The sequence below is a fragment of the Idiotropiscis lumnitzeri genome, chromosome 8, assembly GCF_059441095.1.
Source record: "Idiotropiscis lumnitzeri isolate Australia: NSW breed Sydney's pygmy pipehorse chromosome 8, RoL_Ilum_1.0, whole genome shotgun sequence".
Lineage (NCBI taxonomy): Eukaryota > Metazoa > Chordata > Actinopteri > Syngnathiformes > Syngnathidae > Idiotropiscis > Idiotropiscis lumnitzeri.
This window is the reverse complement of record NC_142398.1, coordinates 3,925,622-3,942,520: the sequence shown is the minus strand read 5'-3', so window position 1 is coordinate 3,942,520 and position 16,899 is coordinate 3,925,622. Positions and strand designations below refer to the sequence as shown.

Genomic DNA, 16,899 nt, shown 5'->3' with positions numbered 1-16,899 from the left:
ATGCCTATTTGCCAACTTGGAATCGCTAATGTGATAATATGGACGTGAAACTATGAAACTATCATGTCAATACGGTCTTGCGAGTTGCTCTGCCTAGCCCGCCCCCAGGGGGTTAGCACGGCACGCTAACACCTGCTAAAGGAAGAAGGATGCACTCATGCAGTGGTCCTGCTCTCTCTCTCTGCCTGGTAGAGCGAAGTGAAACATCAGCATGAATGTCAGCCAGCGTTTGGGGGCATTTTCAGACCAAGAAGAAGAAATCGTGGTTGTCATCTCTGCTGCCGAGTGAATGTATCGTGACACATGACGCCGAGACCACGACATCTCCTTAAGGGATGTGTTGTTTTATTGCTTTCTCAATGACTCGATACACATTCATGAGCTCATGCTTGAGACTAAAGTAGCATATGACTTATTATGACTGGGACGCTGTTCAAAAAGCGGGGCCAAGGGGAGGCCGTTAATCTTGAATTTGGATCAATTTGACATGGTGAAATATGAAATGTTTTTTATTGGCTGGGTACAAGAGGTCCGTGTGCCGGGCTAACGAATAACAAGCAGCAGGGCATTAATTGCATCACATATCACACTTGCAATTGTGAGGAATGTTTTTATGAAAGAGGCAGAGGTCCATTTTTGGCTGTTTTCCTGAGAAAATACTTTTGTATATACCATACATACTGTATTTACACTTAACCCTTACAGACCAACTCATCACTTTTCCAGTTGTTACACCCTACCGACCGACAGACCGACCTTCCAACCTATTCTTGCATCCTACGAACGTACTTGCACTACTGAACCACCTATCAACCTTCTTACATAGTGCCTATACCAGGCATCACCAAATGGCCGGACCGCGGAATGGTTCGGACCGGACCCATGACCAATCTCTGATGATTTTTTTTCAGGGCGCATTCGCAAACGTTGGCGCTGCAATTCTAGTTAATACGGAAAAGACGTCACTGATTTGAGCCAATCAAATCTTTTGTTTACGATCCACTGCCAATTGCGCAGCAGACCGGAAGAGAGTGCTGCTGACCGTATGCCGAGCTAAAAAGTTAGCAACGTCGATGCGTCTTGTTTTAAATGAATGGACGGAGAAATTTACTTTCGTTCTGGCTGCAGCCGATTCAAAACCAGTGTGCATCATATGCGCCGAAACCGTCGCAACATTGCGAAGCGCCACAACGAAACAAAGCACCGCCCTTTTGTGCAAAGTTATCCGCTGAAGTTTGAGGTGAGCGCACGCAAAAACATCGAACTTCGAGTGCAGTATAACAGATTTTTACATTTTCGTTTACAGCATGCAAACGAATGTTCACTAAAAGTAAACTAAAACATTCAGTGATGGGGAAGGTGTTAAGGAGTGCTTAAATGGGGTTGCACAAACTTTATTGAAAGGGAAACACAAAGCCCAGATGTGTGAAATAATATCCCAAATCCGAATGGCCCTGAGTGCGTTCCTACCCAGATTTAAGTCACTGGCAGGGCAGTCACAAACTAATTTTTCTCATGAAGAGAAGTTAAAAAATATTCAAAAGAAAAGGTGGTGTTAAAGCTCATTTTGAATTAGTTTTTCATGAGGACAGCCATTTTTATTGATTGTGTACTGAACATGTTGACCTGGTTTACTTGGATAATTAGGCTTTCCGTTTTTTTTAGGCTGATAACTCTTTGATTTAAGAAAAAAAAGGTAAAAGATGTTAACTCAATGCACTTGATATATTTGTGCAGGAGATATTTTATTGTTTTTTTGTGGAAGTGGCACCCTTAAGTTCCTAGAGCCACATTTTCTCGAATGTGAAATAAACGCCTTATATTTGTTTGACTGGCAAAGGTGTTGAATGGGAACATTGCTAAATATTTAGTATATAAGTGCGCTCTGTTGAAAATGACGAAATATTGAAACTACATAAAAATGTGAACATAGGCTAGACATTTCGGGAAGTTGGACTTTGGTTCGGACCTTTTAATTGGAAGAAATTTTAGTCGTGGACCTCTGTGACTTTTAATTGAATACCTTTGGCCATGCTGTACCTAGATACTGAACTTAACATACTAACCTATCTTATCAACCCTTCCATCCAGTTATTACATTCAACCAACCTACCGACCTATCATATCAACCTACATAAAACTATCAAAATACTCAAATGGCCGAGTGGTCTAAGGCGCCGCGTTCCGGACCCAGTCTCCCCAGGAGGCCTGGGTTCGAATCTCGAATTTCCCCATTGTGGGACTAATAAAAGGAATATTATTATTATTATTATTATAAAATATGTATATTTCTACCATACAAACGTACCTTACCTACCAATTTTGACATCCTAACTTCCTACCTTTCCGACCCACCTATCTACCTTACCAACCCATCCATATTTTTGTATTTCTACCAACCTCCCGACTTACATACTTATCTACCCTCTATAGCAACTTACATTACAGGGATCGTCCATCGAAGATGGTCCATTTTTCAATATAAAGCTCAATTTATGTATTTTTTTTTTTTTCATTTGGAAAATGATATCAGCTGGCATTTTCAATTTTATCAATTTGTTTTGGGGAAATCAATACAAAACTAGGAGTTAAAAAAAACCTCCTGGTAATGAGAAGTATGGCCACGCCCCCCTCTCCTCCCACCATGTCTTGGCGGGAGTCACGCGAGGGATGGATCACAATTTGTCCATTAATTACGTTACGAATAATGTCAAAATAACAGGACCAACAGACCCAAAATTTATGCGGATATCTCTACTTAGACCCACATCAAGCTCTGAAAACATCACAAAACAATTAGCCTTTCCATGGCTGGCTTAAAAAAGAATGAGGAAATGAGAAGGTTACGGCCAGGTTCTGTCATGTCTTTTCATGAAGACACTCAAGTACCATGTGTTTTGATAGACTTTGTGTAAGGTTAGTTGCTTCTAGGTCTTTATAGAGTAGATTACTTATTTTTTTCCACCAAGGCCACTTGGGTTGTATGCCTGCACCACATATCCAAAAATGACACGTTTAATGTTCCCACAGTCAGTTGTAGTCAGTCTCCTCGCTGGTGCTTTGGCGTAATACATTTTTCAAGATCTGTCCATCCATTTTCGGCATTAAATAAACTCAGTAAGGTTGTGTGTTGGTTTGATGGATTTTTCAAAGTCCAAATTTGGCATTTCGCCAAGATATGAAAACTGGGTTGTTTTGAAGCGCACTATTCGACATTGACGCTCCCGAAGCGGCCCTTAAAAGCAGAGTCGGACTTGTCAAATGGCACTAAGTTAAAACTTGGGGAACACTTGCCTCTGTTTTTCAGTACATATTTTAAGGTTAATACTTGATAATATTTAAGTATCATGATCCGTATCGGATCGACACCCAAGTATCGGGATCCGTAAAAGTGAATCATCCCAGCCCTACTACCTACCTACCTACCAACCTACCATTATGGTGAGTCTTAGCAGCATAGCAGTAGTCTGTGTGTGCATGTTAGTCCATACCTCTCCTACCATGCCATTCCACACGTTGTTGATCTTCTTGCCGTGCTTGCCGTTGGTGACAAGGTAGAGGTCGTAAGTGAACTTTACGTTGCGGGCAATCTTCTTGAGGATGTCGATGCAGAAGCCCTTGCAGCATTGCTTGATGTACGAGCCCCCCGATGTGCTGTTACTGCAAACACACACACACACACACACCCCCCCACGCACGCACACACACGCATTTAACAACATCATAGTTTTGTTGTGCTTGATGTGTAGACAGATGCGCAAGTACCCCAGGGACTGTGTGTGTATATACATAATGGCAGAAGGACATAGAAGCCTCAGCTGGGCCGTGATAATGTATACACAACGTGAGTGTGTGTGCATTGGGACACCTGAGACACACAAAGACATTGTGTGATAGATGTTAAAAGCGGTTTCAATGCATTTGATGTGACAGTTTTCTCTCGTGTGAATGGTTCCATCACCTTTCGGGACGTTGTGCCCGCATGGCGTAATGGGTGACGTAAAAGGCATCCAGGGTTATGCTCTGCTATGCATGAACAAACACTGGAATGACACTTGGTAAAGTGTAGACCTTCGTTGGTCAGTGGAGCCAACAACCATTTTAATTTAGGGGGATCACATTTGGTGGGAATGTCATGACAAAATCAACAAAAACGTCTCAAGAATTCATTACTGTTCAGACATAGGAAGTCTACCCCCTTAGTTTTTTAGGCTCATTTTTCCCTTTATTTGAGGGGTCCTTCAATTGAAAATTCAGTTTCAATTAGCAGCAGGAATTTTTTGTATGGATATCTATCATAAGTCGACCCTTAAAGCAGTCCTTCAATAGTTTTTTTTTCTCTTTGCTGCATGGAATCTGGAAGGGATATGTATTAAAAGAAGACTCACAAAAATATTTTAATAAGCTATGCCAGAAAAAAACACCACAAGTCTGACATTTTGGTTTGAAGCAACCACATTAGGCAGATTTTAGACAAAAGACCAAAGTGTCTTGCTACCGAATTTTAACCATGGACAGTTGGGAGAAACTAAACTGACGTTTTCTTTTTTTTAGCCACAGCGTGTAGACAGCATGGCGGTGGTGTTTGGAGACTCCTCATGAAACACAATTTTAAAAATGCTTTTTTCAAATTCAGCCACAGTAGCTAGTTTCAATTAGCAACATTTTATACGATATTACATTGATCGGTTAGGCTAAATCAGTGATTCTCAAATAGTGGGGTGCGATGCTGAAGGGGGCGCGTGGGACCCTGGGGAACATGCTTTTTTTTCCGCCGTAGTACAGCTAAAGGATGCATCGTTTTGGGACAGAAAAAGGCGATTTCAGACAACGCGAGTTTGAGCTCGTCAAAGCTGTTTGTCCCCTAGTTCACGCAGTAGGTCACGTAGTACTGATTAAAAAAAAAAGCGTCGCCCTGTCGCTTGTTGTCCAGGAAGTGATTTCTTTCTCCGCTACTTAAATGCCCTGCTCCAAGCTATCTTGCACTGCAGCAGACCGGACTTTATTTGAACTGTATGTAAGTCCGTGTGTTTTGAGCTCCTCACAATAAGAGTTCTCAAAATTATATTTCTCATCAATTAGCTTTGTTAAGGGATATTTTATTGACAATATAACATCAATATACAAAGAAAGAAAAAAATTGGTGGAGGGGAGGCGCGAATCTTCTTGGTAGGGGGGGCGTGACAGGAAATAATTGAGAAGCACTGGGCTAAATTGTGAAGAATTAGAATTTATGTCATTGAGTGTGGGTTGAGCATGGAGGCTAAGTTTGGGAGCTGAAGTCTTGCTCTGCTCTCCTGGAGTTTCTTTCACAGACCGTCCCCCTGATCACAAGATCAGCGGCTTAACCGGATGGGATAAGGAGCCAGCCGCGCAGTAAGACGGGATACATGCTCCCATGCTGAACCGGATAGGACACGCAGCTGCCGTTGTGCGCTTCCGGAGGATAAAGCCAGAAAAACTGACTTAGGAGGAAAAAGGAGGCCAAGTGAGGAAGAGGGAGGTAACAGGAAGCCTTGTCGGAAGACACCGGGAGAATTCTGCGAGGTTGAACACGGGGAAATGGCAGCACTCCAAATGGGACATGAGGAAAGTTTGGGATGTCCCCCGCGAGAAGTCTCCTGCAGCTCTTGATTTATTCACAAGTTTGTGTAAGAAATAGCCTTACGTCTCGTTAGCATCCTTGACCCAATTTGCATGCTAAAGTGGTGTCAATTTAAAAGTACCCAAGTAATCTCCTGTCACACTCTTGCACACATAATGGAGTGCAAAAAAAAAAAGCCTACCAAATGAATGCAGCACAAGCAGCGTGGTCGTCATTTCTTTTTGCACACAAGCAGCAAGCACACACAGCTGGAATATAAATGTGAATGATAATAGGATGGCGACAATATGTCCATAGAGGGAAAAGAGTGATTAATAAACGGAATAGAGGGAAAGCAAGCAGCACACAAAAGCGTGAATCACAATGAATAAATGCACCGTTCATTGTTAGCCTTGCGCTTCAGTGACGCGCTAACGGCAAAATAATCGAGCAGGAAACAGTTTGTCATCGACAAGCGAGACGGCGCTAATTAGCTGCCAGTCATATGACCGTAACCACATCGCTAATATGTGATAATTGCCCCAAGAAAACATTTGAAACTAATTAGAAATCGCATTGCACCCTTTAATATTTAAATGTCATTATCAAAACAAATGAATCGCTTTCTTGGGGCCCAGCTTACCCAAATACTCACCTTGTTTTGCAATTGTGTTTCCTGGTAAAAATTTCATGAAGAATGAATAAATCAAGAATGTAATGACTAGTCATAAACCAAAAACAACCCAAACGAAAACAAACATTTCATTTAGAGACATGAAATTGGGGAGGCATTTAAATCATGAGTAGACCCACAAAAAGTCTCCAGAAACCATGCCATAGGGTTGATTTGTTCTAACAGTTACGATTTCTTAATATTGGCATTATCTAATTTATATATTTGATTAAATTATTGTTGTATTGCACTGGAGAGGGGAGCTCTCTAATCTCGTTGCACACTGTACAATGACAATAAAGGGATTTCTGATTCCGATTCTGAACCGATCTGAATAATTTGAAAATTCCACCCCCGAAGCCGGTTTGACTAAGTAACATAATGATTTGGTAGACATATGATTTGGTAGACATATCTAAAAAAAAATCGCAAGAGGTGCCACCTGTTGAGTTTTTTCTTTGAAAAATCAGCCCTAAAAATGAGTCTAACTTAAGGACATGGCATTTGGTCGACACGTCCACCATGATTAGACCCACAAAAAGGCATTGAGAATCCATTTATTTGATACCGTAGCAATGCTAACGCAACAGCGACCAACCTCGGATAGCTCTTCCTATTCAGCTCACGATTTTATGCAATTTTTTACTCAGAAGATAGAATGTATTCGTGATGAGATTAAAGACACTGTTCTTAAAATTCCGTCGAATTCCGCGATAAATGGTGTTAATAGGGACATTAGGGCTGATAACTGTCCGATAACCTTTTGTCAATTTAAAAAAATATCTCTTGAGAGCCTAACAAAATTGGTTAGTGCAGCAAAACCGACAACTTGTGTGCTCGATCCGCTTCCTGGCAAACTAATTAAAGAACTGTTTACGACCCGAGGACCGTCTGTTTTAAATATAATTAATCTATCACTTACCACGGGTGTAGTACCAGCAGCTTTTAGGACCGCCGTTATCCGACCGTTACTTAAGCAACCAAACCTTGACCCAGAGAGTCTCATCAACTATAGGCCGGTTTCAAATCTTCCGTTTATTGCAAAAATTCTTGAAAAAGTCGTAGCGCAACAACTTAATGAATATATGACTGCTAATAATCAATTTGAACCTTTCCAATCGGGTTTTAGAGCTGACCACTCTACTGAGACGGCCCTTGCTAAAGTTACTAATGATCTTCTCATAGCTATGGACGCCGACACCTCATCAATATTACTCTTACTCGATCTTAGTGCCGCTTTTGATACCGTTGATCATAACATATTATTAAAACGCCTTGAAACGTGTGTTGGCATTTCAGGTTCAGCGCTTTCTTGGTTTAATTCGTATCTGTCGGAGAGGACGCACCGTGTAATTCATGGCAATACGACTTCGGATCTTTGTAAGATCATATGTGGAGTTCCGCAGGGATCGGTACTTGGACCTCTATTGTTTAGCATCTATATGCTACCGCTTGGTGATATTATACGGAAATATAACATTAGTTTTCACTGTTATGCTGATGATACGCAATTATACATGCCGTTGGATATAACGAATCCGCGCGACTGCTATAAATTAGAGGCGTGCCTTGCCGAAATTAAACAATGGATGTCTTTCAATTTTTTGCGTCTTAACTCAGATAAAACCGAGATGCTCATCATTGGACCAGCGCGTCATCTGTACCTTTTCAAAGACACCACTCTGAATATCGATAAATGTAATATTATCCAAAAGGATTCAACAAAAAATCTCGGTGTTATATTTGACGCAACTATGTCTTTTCAAATGCACATTAAAAATATAACTCGAACTGCGTTTTTTTATCTGCCTAACATTGCTAAAATTCGCCCAATTCTATCAACGTGTGACGCGGAAATCTTAATCCATGCGTTTGTTACGTCTCGCCTCGACTATTGTAACGCTTTGCTCTCGGGTCTCCCCATGTCGAGTATTAAAAGTCTGCAGTTAGTTCAAAATGCAGCAGCTAGACTCTTAACTAAGACGAGAAAGTTTGATCATATTACCCCGATATTAGCCAATTTGCATTGGCAAGTTCTGCTACTTACTTTTAAAATATTGCACGGCTTAGCACCTTCTTATCTCGTTGACCTCGTGGTACCATATGTTCCGTCCCGAAACCTTCGCTCACAAAATGCTGGTCTTTTAGTGATCCCGCGAGCCAAAAAGAAGTCCGCAGAGCGTTCTCTATTCGGGCACCAATGCTTTGGAATGCACTACCCTCAGATATTAGAGGCGCCACCTCAGTAGAAATGTTCAAAACACTATTAAAGACGCATTTATACTCTTGTGCATTTAGCTGAAATATTTGTTGGCCTGTTTACTGCCGCTTTTTTTTTTCCTCTTTTCTTTTCTTTTCTCCCCCCTTTTCCCCCGGCTGGGGTATTAGGTAACGGTGACCCACTAGGAAGTTTAAGGTATTGACCAACTGGGCATGCACCTGTTCCAGTGATGTCGTCTTCCTGCAGCGCGACATTTGATCAATTTATTTATATACTTTAGCATCTAATTTAATTATTTGTTGGCCTGTTTACTGCCGCTTCTTCTCTTTTCTGCCCCCTCCTTCCCCTGCTTGGGAATTAGGTGATGGGGACAGGCTTTGAAGATTACGGCACTGACGAACCGGGAAGGGACCTGCTCTGCCGAAGTTGTCTTCATGCAGCGCCTTTTCTGATTTCCTTATATTTCAGCACTTCATTGAACTACTTGTTGGCCTGTTTGCTATTTCTGTTCTTTCTTTTCTGTTCCCAATTCCCCGAATTAGGTGATGGCGATTCACTTGGAAGTGGCTGTACTGAATTTACACCAACTGACCGGTACAAGATCGAAGGCTCATCTTCGGATATGCTGCCATGGATATTACGGCCCTGGATGAGGACCCACTCCACTGAAGTCATCTTCCTGCAGCACTTCATTCAATTGACTCTTATATTATCTCATCTATTATTGCATAGCATCATTGTATGTGTCAAATGTTGCCCAGTTGGCATCCATTGCAGCCTGGTCATCCTGGAAGGGGGATTCCCCCATCTGTGGTCCCTTCTCAAGGTTTCTCACTTTTCCCCTAATGAGGTTTTGTGAGTTTTTCCTTGCCCTCCTGGGGGTTAAGATCGGGGATGTCGATTGTGGCTATGTAAAGCCCTTTGAGACTGTCTGTGATTAAGGGCGATACAAATAAAATTGACTTGACTTGACTTGACTCAAAACACATTAGAAGTCCGGTATTTTGGCTAATCCCAAGGCTCATATGTTTGCTTTGATAACACGTCACATGTTTTTTTCTTTTTTTTTTTTTTGCTGAAAACGCAGTTCCTTAAGCTAGTCAAACTTGATATCATGAAATTTGGTAGACTTTTTTATCGTGAGTAAACGCACAAAAGAAGCCAAGTCCTGAAACATACAGTCTGCAACTTTGGCTCAAAGTGGCAATTTTAGGTCACATTTTCTATGCTAGATTTGAAAAACACCCAGTGTCAAAATAAATTAGCCCCCAAAGCCGGTTCATGAAATTTGGTGGTCATGTCTGTCCTGAGAAGACCCACAAAAAGTCTCAAGAACCCATTGCTAGAAATATGAAGCTAGTCCACTATCTTGGCAAAAATCATCCCTTTAGGGTCAATTTTGGTGGGTGGGCTGGTGAAGCAAATCATACCTTTTGGAAAATTCATGCAAAGCCAGTTTTACTCATGGAGCAACATGAAATTTGGTTGGCATGCCTGTCATGGATAAAAAATAACTCCAGAAGCCATGCCAGAAAAGACACTCCTTACTCTTTGACATGTTTGCGACAGGGCACGGAGTTCCTCATGCAGGTCCCGGTGAGGATGTCCACGTTGTCCACGATGACGAAGGGCTTCTCCTCCAGCGTGACGATGGATAGGTGGTTCTCATCAGCGTCCTCGTCGCCGTGTGAGTTGTAGCGAGGCCACACAGGGAACATCAACGACAACGTGCCGTTCTCCCAGCGACCCATCTGAGAAGAAAAACAACGGTGGTATTAAATCAATACAACGCAAAATGGAATTCCATCTGCTTTGTACCTTCTCCCACGTCCTCTCGCTGTTCAAGACGATGACCACCAGCTTGGGGTTGGCCTGGTAACCATCAGGTGTGAAGGACAAATCTCTGCCGTCGTTCCACACGTGCATCATGTGTCTACAGGGACCACCAGATCACAGATGCTGTTATTTGCGTGTGTGAACATGTGACGTGGTGCCTTAACGGGCTGTTATCTATGTGTGTCTATGTCACCATTGCTTCTAGACGTATACAACAAGAGAACTGAGCCAATCAGAATGTACTTAAGCAATGATTTGTAGTTCGTAGTGCTGCCCAAATGGGCTGCTGAAAAAACGGAAAGTAAGACAATTATATGTCTGGTATGGAAAGTGTTCCAAAAATCTTCACCAAATCCCACACAGTTACTTCCTGTTTGGATTGATAGAGTAGGCTTATGATTGGGCCTGTATCAACAGCATTTGCTGGCAGCTATCAATTAGTGTAATGCTCTATGCCTACATTTATTGGTGTAATAAATGACCTAAAATCAGTTGGAAAAAAAAACACTTTTTCTTTCGACTTCCTGTTTGGATGTGTATGGCAGCCTGTTTAGGTAGTAAAGGCCTGAATTAATTTAATTTCCTGCTGGTTACGAACAAACATTCTAACCCATGTCTTCACAGCTTTAAGACAACCAAAGACATTTGTTTGTTTTCCAGATTTTGACACACAAAACTTAATTTACTCTGTATTTACTTCTTCTCCTCACAAGGGTCGCGGGGGTGCTGGGATGTGAGGCCATCGTGCTAACCAGTCGTCCACCGTGCCACCCTTAGTAGTACGTGTTAAAGTAAATTCTTATTAACACAGATGTCATACTTTTCATAATAGCTTCTTGTTTGTATATTTATGTGTGTGTGTGTGTGTGTTTGTGTGTGTCTGTGAACATTAACATGCAATAGCTAACTTTGAAATAAAGTATCAGTAGTAATCACAGCGGGAGTGAAAGATCCTCTTCAAATCGATGCTACCTTCACCCACTGTGTGTGTGCGTATGCGTGCGTGTGTTCGAGAGTTTGTGCGTGTGCGTGCACGTGCGTGTGTGTGGGGGATGCGGACGAGTCAGAGGGCACATACCTAACCCGTCAACACTCAACATTGATTTCTCAGAGTCGCAGCCTCACTCAGTCTTACTCAAAAACCACACACAAGAATGCACACGCACACACATTCGTGCATGTCAACAAAAACACAGACACGCAAACTAGCTGGAGTAACGCAGGAGCACAAGCAGTTATTGATACATTTCACTATACAATACAGTAAGACACTATTGGCTTTCTTCAGCAGCCCTTTTAGGTAGCAAGAGCAAAAAAATAGCACTTCCCAGTATGCTTGCAATGTAACTAATAATGAATGTTAGATAATTGAACCAACCAAACCAAATTTAAGCTTGTTGTGTTCATGGATACTTTCTTTAGTATCCCGTTTAGGAAGCCTTACCCCCACTTAGAGTGCACGGAATACTATGCAATGATTGATGTCAATGTTAGCGACCTGCTACCGGCCATACCATACATCAGTTTGCTTTTATTTGAGTACCAAAGGTAGAAAAGCGCTATATAAGTGACAGCTCATTTACCATTTACATTCTTCAGCAGATCTTTTAAGGCAGTAAGAGTAATGGCTTATGACTAGTTATAGATTGTTCCACTCAAAATTGTTGAAGTCAACATTACGGACAAGATGCTTAAAAAACTGCCACTTCTTTCTTTTTTCCACAGCCCATCTAGGCAGTAGTAGTTCCGACCTGCTGTAATGTAATGGTAACTACTTTGCAATAGTAACACAGCTGACTTGTTGAGCTATGTCTTAAAGCTATGTAAGAAAGATTCATTTCACTTTTGTTGGCAACCAGCAGGGAATGCAGTTGATTTAGCATCAACCACGATGCTCCCTAAAAGGTCTGCTACGTAAATCCAAGTAGGAAGTCAAAAGGAAAATTGTCAAGTTTGATCATTTTTAGATGACTTACCACATAAGCAACCCGTTAAGGTAGATATTAAATAAACAATATTGAAATGCGCTTTGATATACATGGTAGGTTGTGCAAATTTCCCCATTGTGGGACTATAAAAGGACATCTTTATCTTTCATAGGAGAGGCGGCGGGAAATTAGTAAGTATCCGTAAATATCAGTAAGTCATATGGCTACCTTTACAACATGTTGCAACAAGCTGATGTCATTGACATTAGCAACATGATGCTAACCACACCAAACATTCCTTGCTTCTGTTATTTATACATGTACTTTCATCAGCTACCATTGGAGTTCTGACTGCAATATTGTTAATAAGAACATTATCGACACGTGACATTTTTGGTTTTATATTCACTTACTTCCATACCTCTTTTCTGCGAAACTAGAAACAATGTAGAACTATGCAGCATTGTTGACATCAACATTACAAAAATGATACTTATGACACCAAATTTCACCTAGTTTATTTTATAATTACTGTCTTCAGCAGCCTGTTTAGTCAGTGCCATGAACTACATTGGCCTGACTGTAAATAGTATGTGACATTGTTAATGTCAACATTAGAGACATGATTCGGTACTGCCGCTCTTAGTTTTAAACATTAGAGATGTCAGACTTTGACTGCATCAAATTTTACCTTGTTCCTTTGACTTTTGAGTTGCTCAGAAGCCCGTTCAGGCATCATTCACCTCTTGTCCTCTGTGTCTTCCCACACAGTTTGTGTGCTGTATTCTATTATTAAGATATTTGTGTTGCACTGTTGTGCGAGCACTTTTCCCCCAAAAGTATAAATAGTCAAAAGTCAAATGGGCCTCAGGCATTTTATTTTTGCGTTAGGGAACATCTTTTTTCGGAAAAATACAAAAGTGCTTCGGGTTTAAAGTTTTGCACACTTCAGCTGCTCCATTAAATGTAAAAAAAAAGTTGAAATGGAAAATGGGACTCGGCAAAAAAAAAAAAAAAAAAAGCTGCTGCACAAACTTGCTTAGGTGCAATAGCCATTCAGTTGTTGTGACAAATATGCAAATTCAATGTAATAAGTTTGCAAGATAAATGAGCTGGTGGCTACAGAGAAGGGAGCGTTAAAGGAGTAATTTCAGATCACGCTGTCAGCATCGGCGATATTGAAATGTGCTTTGATATATTTGGTAGCGCGTGCTAATAGGAGAGGCGGTGGGACGATCCTGTCATAACTGAGTCCCTCATAAATCAGCAACGTGACTTTGAAAGACAAGCCACAAGACCTTGGTACTGTTTGCGCGGCATAAACGGGCCGCTGAAGTGAGCTGTAGTTGTTTTGGATCATGCCAAGCAATGAAATCCATTATGCCTACATGTCATTAAGACAAATAGCGACAAAACAGCTGTACTTGTATGAATATATGTAAGCAGTAATGCTAAACAGGATTATGTTGTTACAGTTGCTGCCTTTATGGCTGAAACAAATGGGTATAATTTGGTGTAGTATCATGTTACTAACTTACATAACTTACTGTAAATTGTATTATGTCATTATTAGCGCTGCCAAAACGGGCTGCCTAAGAAAGTAAGCATCGAAGGAACGAGGTGTCAGGTCTTTCACATTGATATCATCACTGTTGCCGTAGTTGATATGTATTGTCGTCATCTAAAAATTGTCATAAAATTTCACAATTTTCTTTGTGACTTCCGATTTGGATGTTTAGGGAGCATCGTGATTGGGGCTAAATCGACTGCATTCCCTGCTGGTTGCCAACAAATAGTGAAATGAATCTTAAACATAACTTTAAGACGTAGCGCAACAAGTCAGTTGTGTTACTATTGCAAAGTAGTTACCAGTGCCGTCGAAACAGGCTGCTGAAAAAAAATTCAAGTAAACACAAAGGAGACAAAGTGAAGTTTGGTGCACTAAGTAGTCAATTTTTTTCATTTACTTTTAAACTTAGGGTTTGGGTTTGTATAAATACAGTAGTACCCAGTTTAGGAATGATGTTGGTTGCGCCTGAATTCATTGCATTTCCTGCTGGTTGCTGCTAAGTAGTGAAAACCATGTATGCTCATCACAGGAAAGACACAGTTTTTTATTCTGGTGTGTGGTTGTGCATGCGTGTGTGTGTGCCACCCACAGAGACAAGAAACAAGGAAAGGAGAACAAAGCCGCTTTAATCCCGACTATGCGTCCAGTCAAGCGAAGATAACACACACGCGACACACCAAACGCCACCTTGTCTCTTTCATGTTTACTTTCTTCAACAACCCGTTTATGCAGCACTAGTAACAACGCAGTAAAACTTGCAGTTGAAACGACTCAACTTTGGTGGTGGCAACATTAAGAGAAATGCCGCCACACTGTTATCAATGCTTGAAGAGTTATCCTTACTTCCCCAAATTAAATGTAGTTTGTTTTGTTTACTTTATTGTGCAACATTTTTATGTTAACGTAGGCTTACTACAACTAACTTCACTATTGTGGATATTTTTCTCTAGCCCAGCTAGGTCGTAATAGGAACAAACTGTGTGTATGCAGGATAAGTACTACGCAGCAGATGACATTGACATTAGCGACACGATGCTTACTTCATGAAACTGCAACTTGTTGCTTTTTTGTTGACATTTTCCTGCAGCCCATCTAAGCAGCAGTAGTAGTCACAGCCTTTGCAATAGTGTCGATATCAACGTTAGAGACAATAAAGCAAACCAGAACAAATTTCACAATGTTTCTGTTCTGATTACTTTCACTTTGATTGGAGACCCATTTAGGCAGCATTATTAACATTAATATTATATCGAAAACACACCTGCGCAGTGCACTGGGCGGCAGCTTGCCCGGGCTACGGTCCGACGGCGTACTGTAGCAGCTGCCCTGCGCTTCGGGCAGCTCACCCTTCTCTCGCAGCATGGCAGTGGCGGCTGACGAGATGATGCCCACGCCGTCCCGCACCCGCGTCTCCAGCGGGTATTCCCAATCATCGTAGGACACAGAGATCATGCCCAGAGGAAATGCCTGGACGGGCAGCAGAAAGACATTGAAGCACAGCATTTTAAAAGCACGATCAGCAGTTTTTCCTTCATTGGGATGCAAATCGCGTCAATTAGTGTTGTTATTCATCTTCTTTGGTGTCACTATGCTAAGTGAAGCTAAGTGACAGCAGCTTATTGTGATTAATCAAGCTGGTATTGATCTTTCTGCTGTAGATTCACTGCCAAAAAACCTACAAAGTGCATTCACTAAAGTGCTGAATGCGCGTGCTTGTCTTTTTCTTTTTTTTTTTTTTTTTTTTTTTTTTTTAGCAATGTAGCACAGAAAAAAATCTGTGCTGGACTTAATGACCAGAGCAGGACAGTTTGTCCTAGGGGCGAATTGGTCCGGCCCGGCCAGACGCCCATTTATACCCCACGACCAACTGTTTGTGTACGAAGAGACATGAGACAGCAGTGTGCGTTCAAGCGTTCCTGTATTTCCTTCTTTTGACATCCGGTAATCCGGGCCTCCCACCACATTCCAAAAACATGCATTGTAGGCCGATTGAACACTCTAAATGGCCCCTAGGTATGAGTGTGAGCGCGGATGGTTGTTCGTCTTTGTGTGCCCTGCAATTGGCTGGCAACCAGTTCAGGATGTCCCCCGCCTACTGCCCGAAGATAGCTGGGATAGGCTCCAGCACCCCCCGCGACCCTAGTGAGGAGAAGCGGTAAAGATGATGGATGGATGGATGGATGCTCTGGAGAGGGGAGCTCTCTATTCATGTTGCACACTGTACAATGACAATAAAGGGATTTCTGATTTCTGATTCTAATGATGTTTAAATAAACCTCTGCCATTAGCTTCTCTCCTGCGGCGGTGTCACGCATGGACCCTTTTTTATTTTATTTTATTTTATTTATTTATTTTTTTTGAGAGGTTGAGGGGCCCGGAGGATTGAGGCCGGAACAGTACCAAGATCACGGCCGTAGGGTGGGGGACTGACCGGCAAAAAAGGGTCCAGTGCTCAGCTCTGCTAACAGCAAAGATCGACTTGTCCCTTTTGCTTTTTCTTTGGCTTATTTGGGTTAATCAAAATTGTGCTGTAAGTTGTTTTATTTATTAATTTTTTTTAATCAAAATGGGTATTGTATATAATTTATAGTAAAAATCCAAGTCTTCTACTTTTGCCAGAGTATTTTCATGCACAAGTATCTGTACTTTTACTTAAAGGCCAACACTTTCTGCAATAACATGTTCTGTGTAGTGATGTGATATTCTGATGAATATTGCACTTAAATAGAAATTAAGCAGATGTATTGATTTGGCTTGATTTACCTCAGGGTGCTGCCATTTTGTTATTTGCTGCCCTCTGTTGTCGACTGAAAGTTTACATTTGAAATTGAATGTTTTTTTTTTTTTTTAAAGTACGGACTAAGCAAGGCTATGTTAGGTCCCTTTAAGAACAGTGTACATAGAATTCAAATATTTGCACACGGAGAAAACGTAACTCTTGTTTACTGTCTCTCTATCTCTCACTCTCCTGTTTTCTCTCTCTTGCTCGCCCTCTCTCACGCACATGTGCCAGCTAAGAGAAGGTATACCCGCAGTTGTGTGAAGAAGCAGTAGAGAGCCAAAATAAGCATTTTAAGTTGCGTCTAA

The 16,899-nt window shown here is 41.4% G+C and overlaps 1 protein-coding gene across 2 annotated transcripts in view; it reads right to left on the bottom strand.

Moving 5' to 3' along the window:
* The window catches only part of grin2ab (glutamate receptor, ionotropic, N-methyl D-aspartate 2A, b), a 150,238-nt gene that overhangs the window by 19,552 nt on the left and 113,787 nt on the right, over positions 1 to 16,899 (bottom strand). The window contains exons 8-11 of one of the 2 annotated variants that reach the window (XM_088302178.1): positions 15,074 to 15,279; positions 10,297 to 10,411; positions 10,027 to 10,229; positions 3,492 to 3,660 (exon numbers count right to left, since the gene is read on the bottom strand). In XM_088302178.1, the coding sequence (XP_088158304.1) occupies positions 3,492 to 3,660; positions 10,027 to 10,229; positions 10,297 to 10,411; positions 15,074 to 15,279 (693 nt within the window). The remainder of the gene's footprint in view (positions 1 to 3,491; positions 3,661 to 10,026; positions 10,230 to 10,296; positions 10,412 to 15,073; positions 15,280 to 16,899) is intronic. The other variant, XM_088302179.1, reaches the window with a different exon arrangement.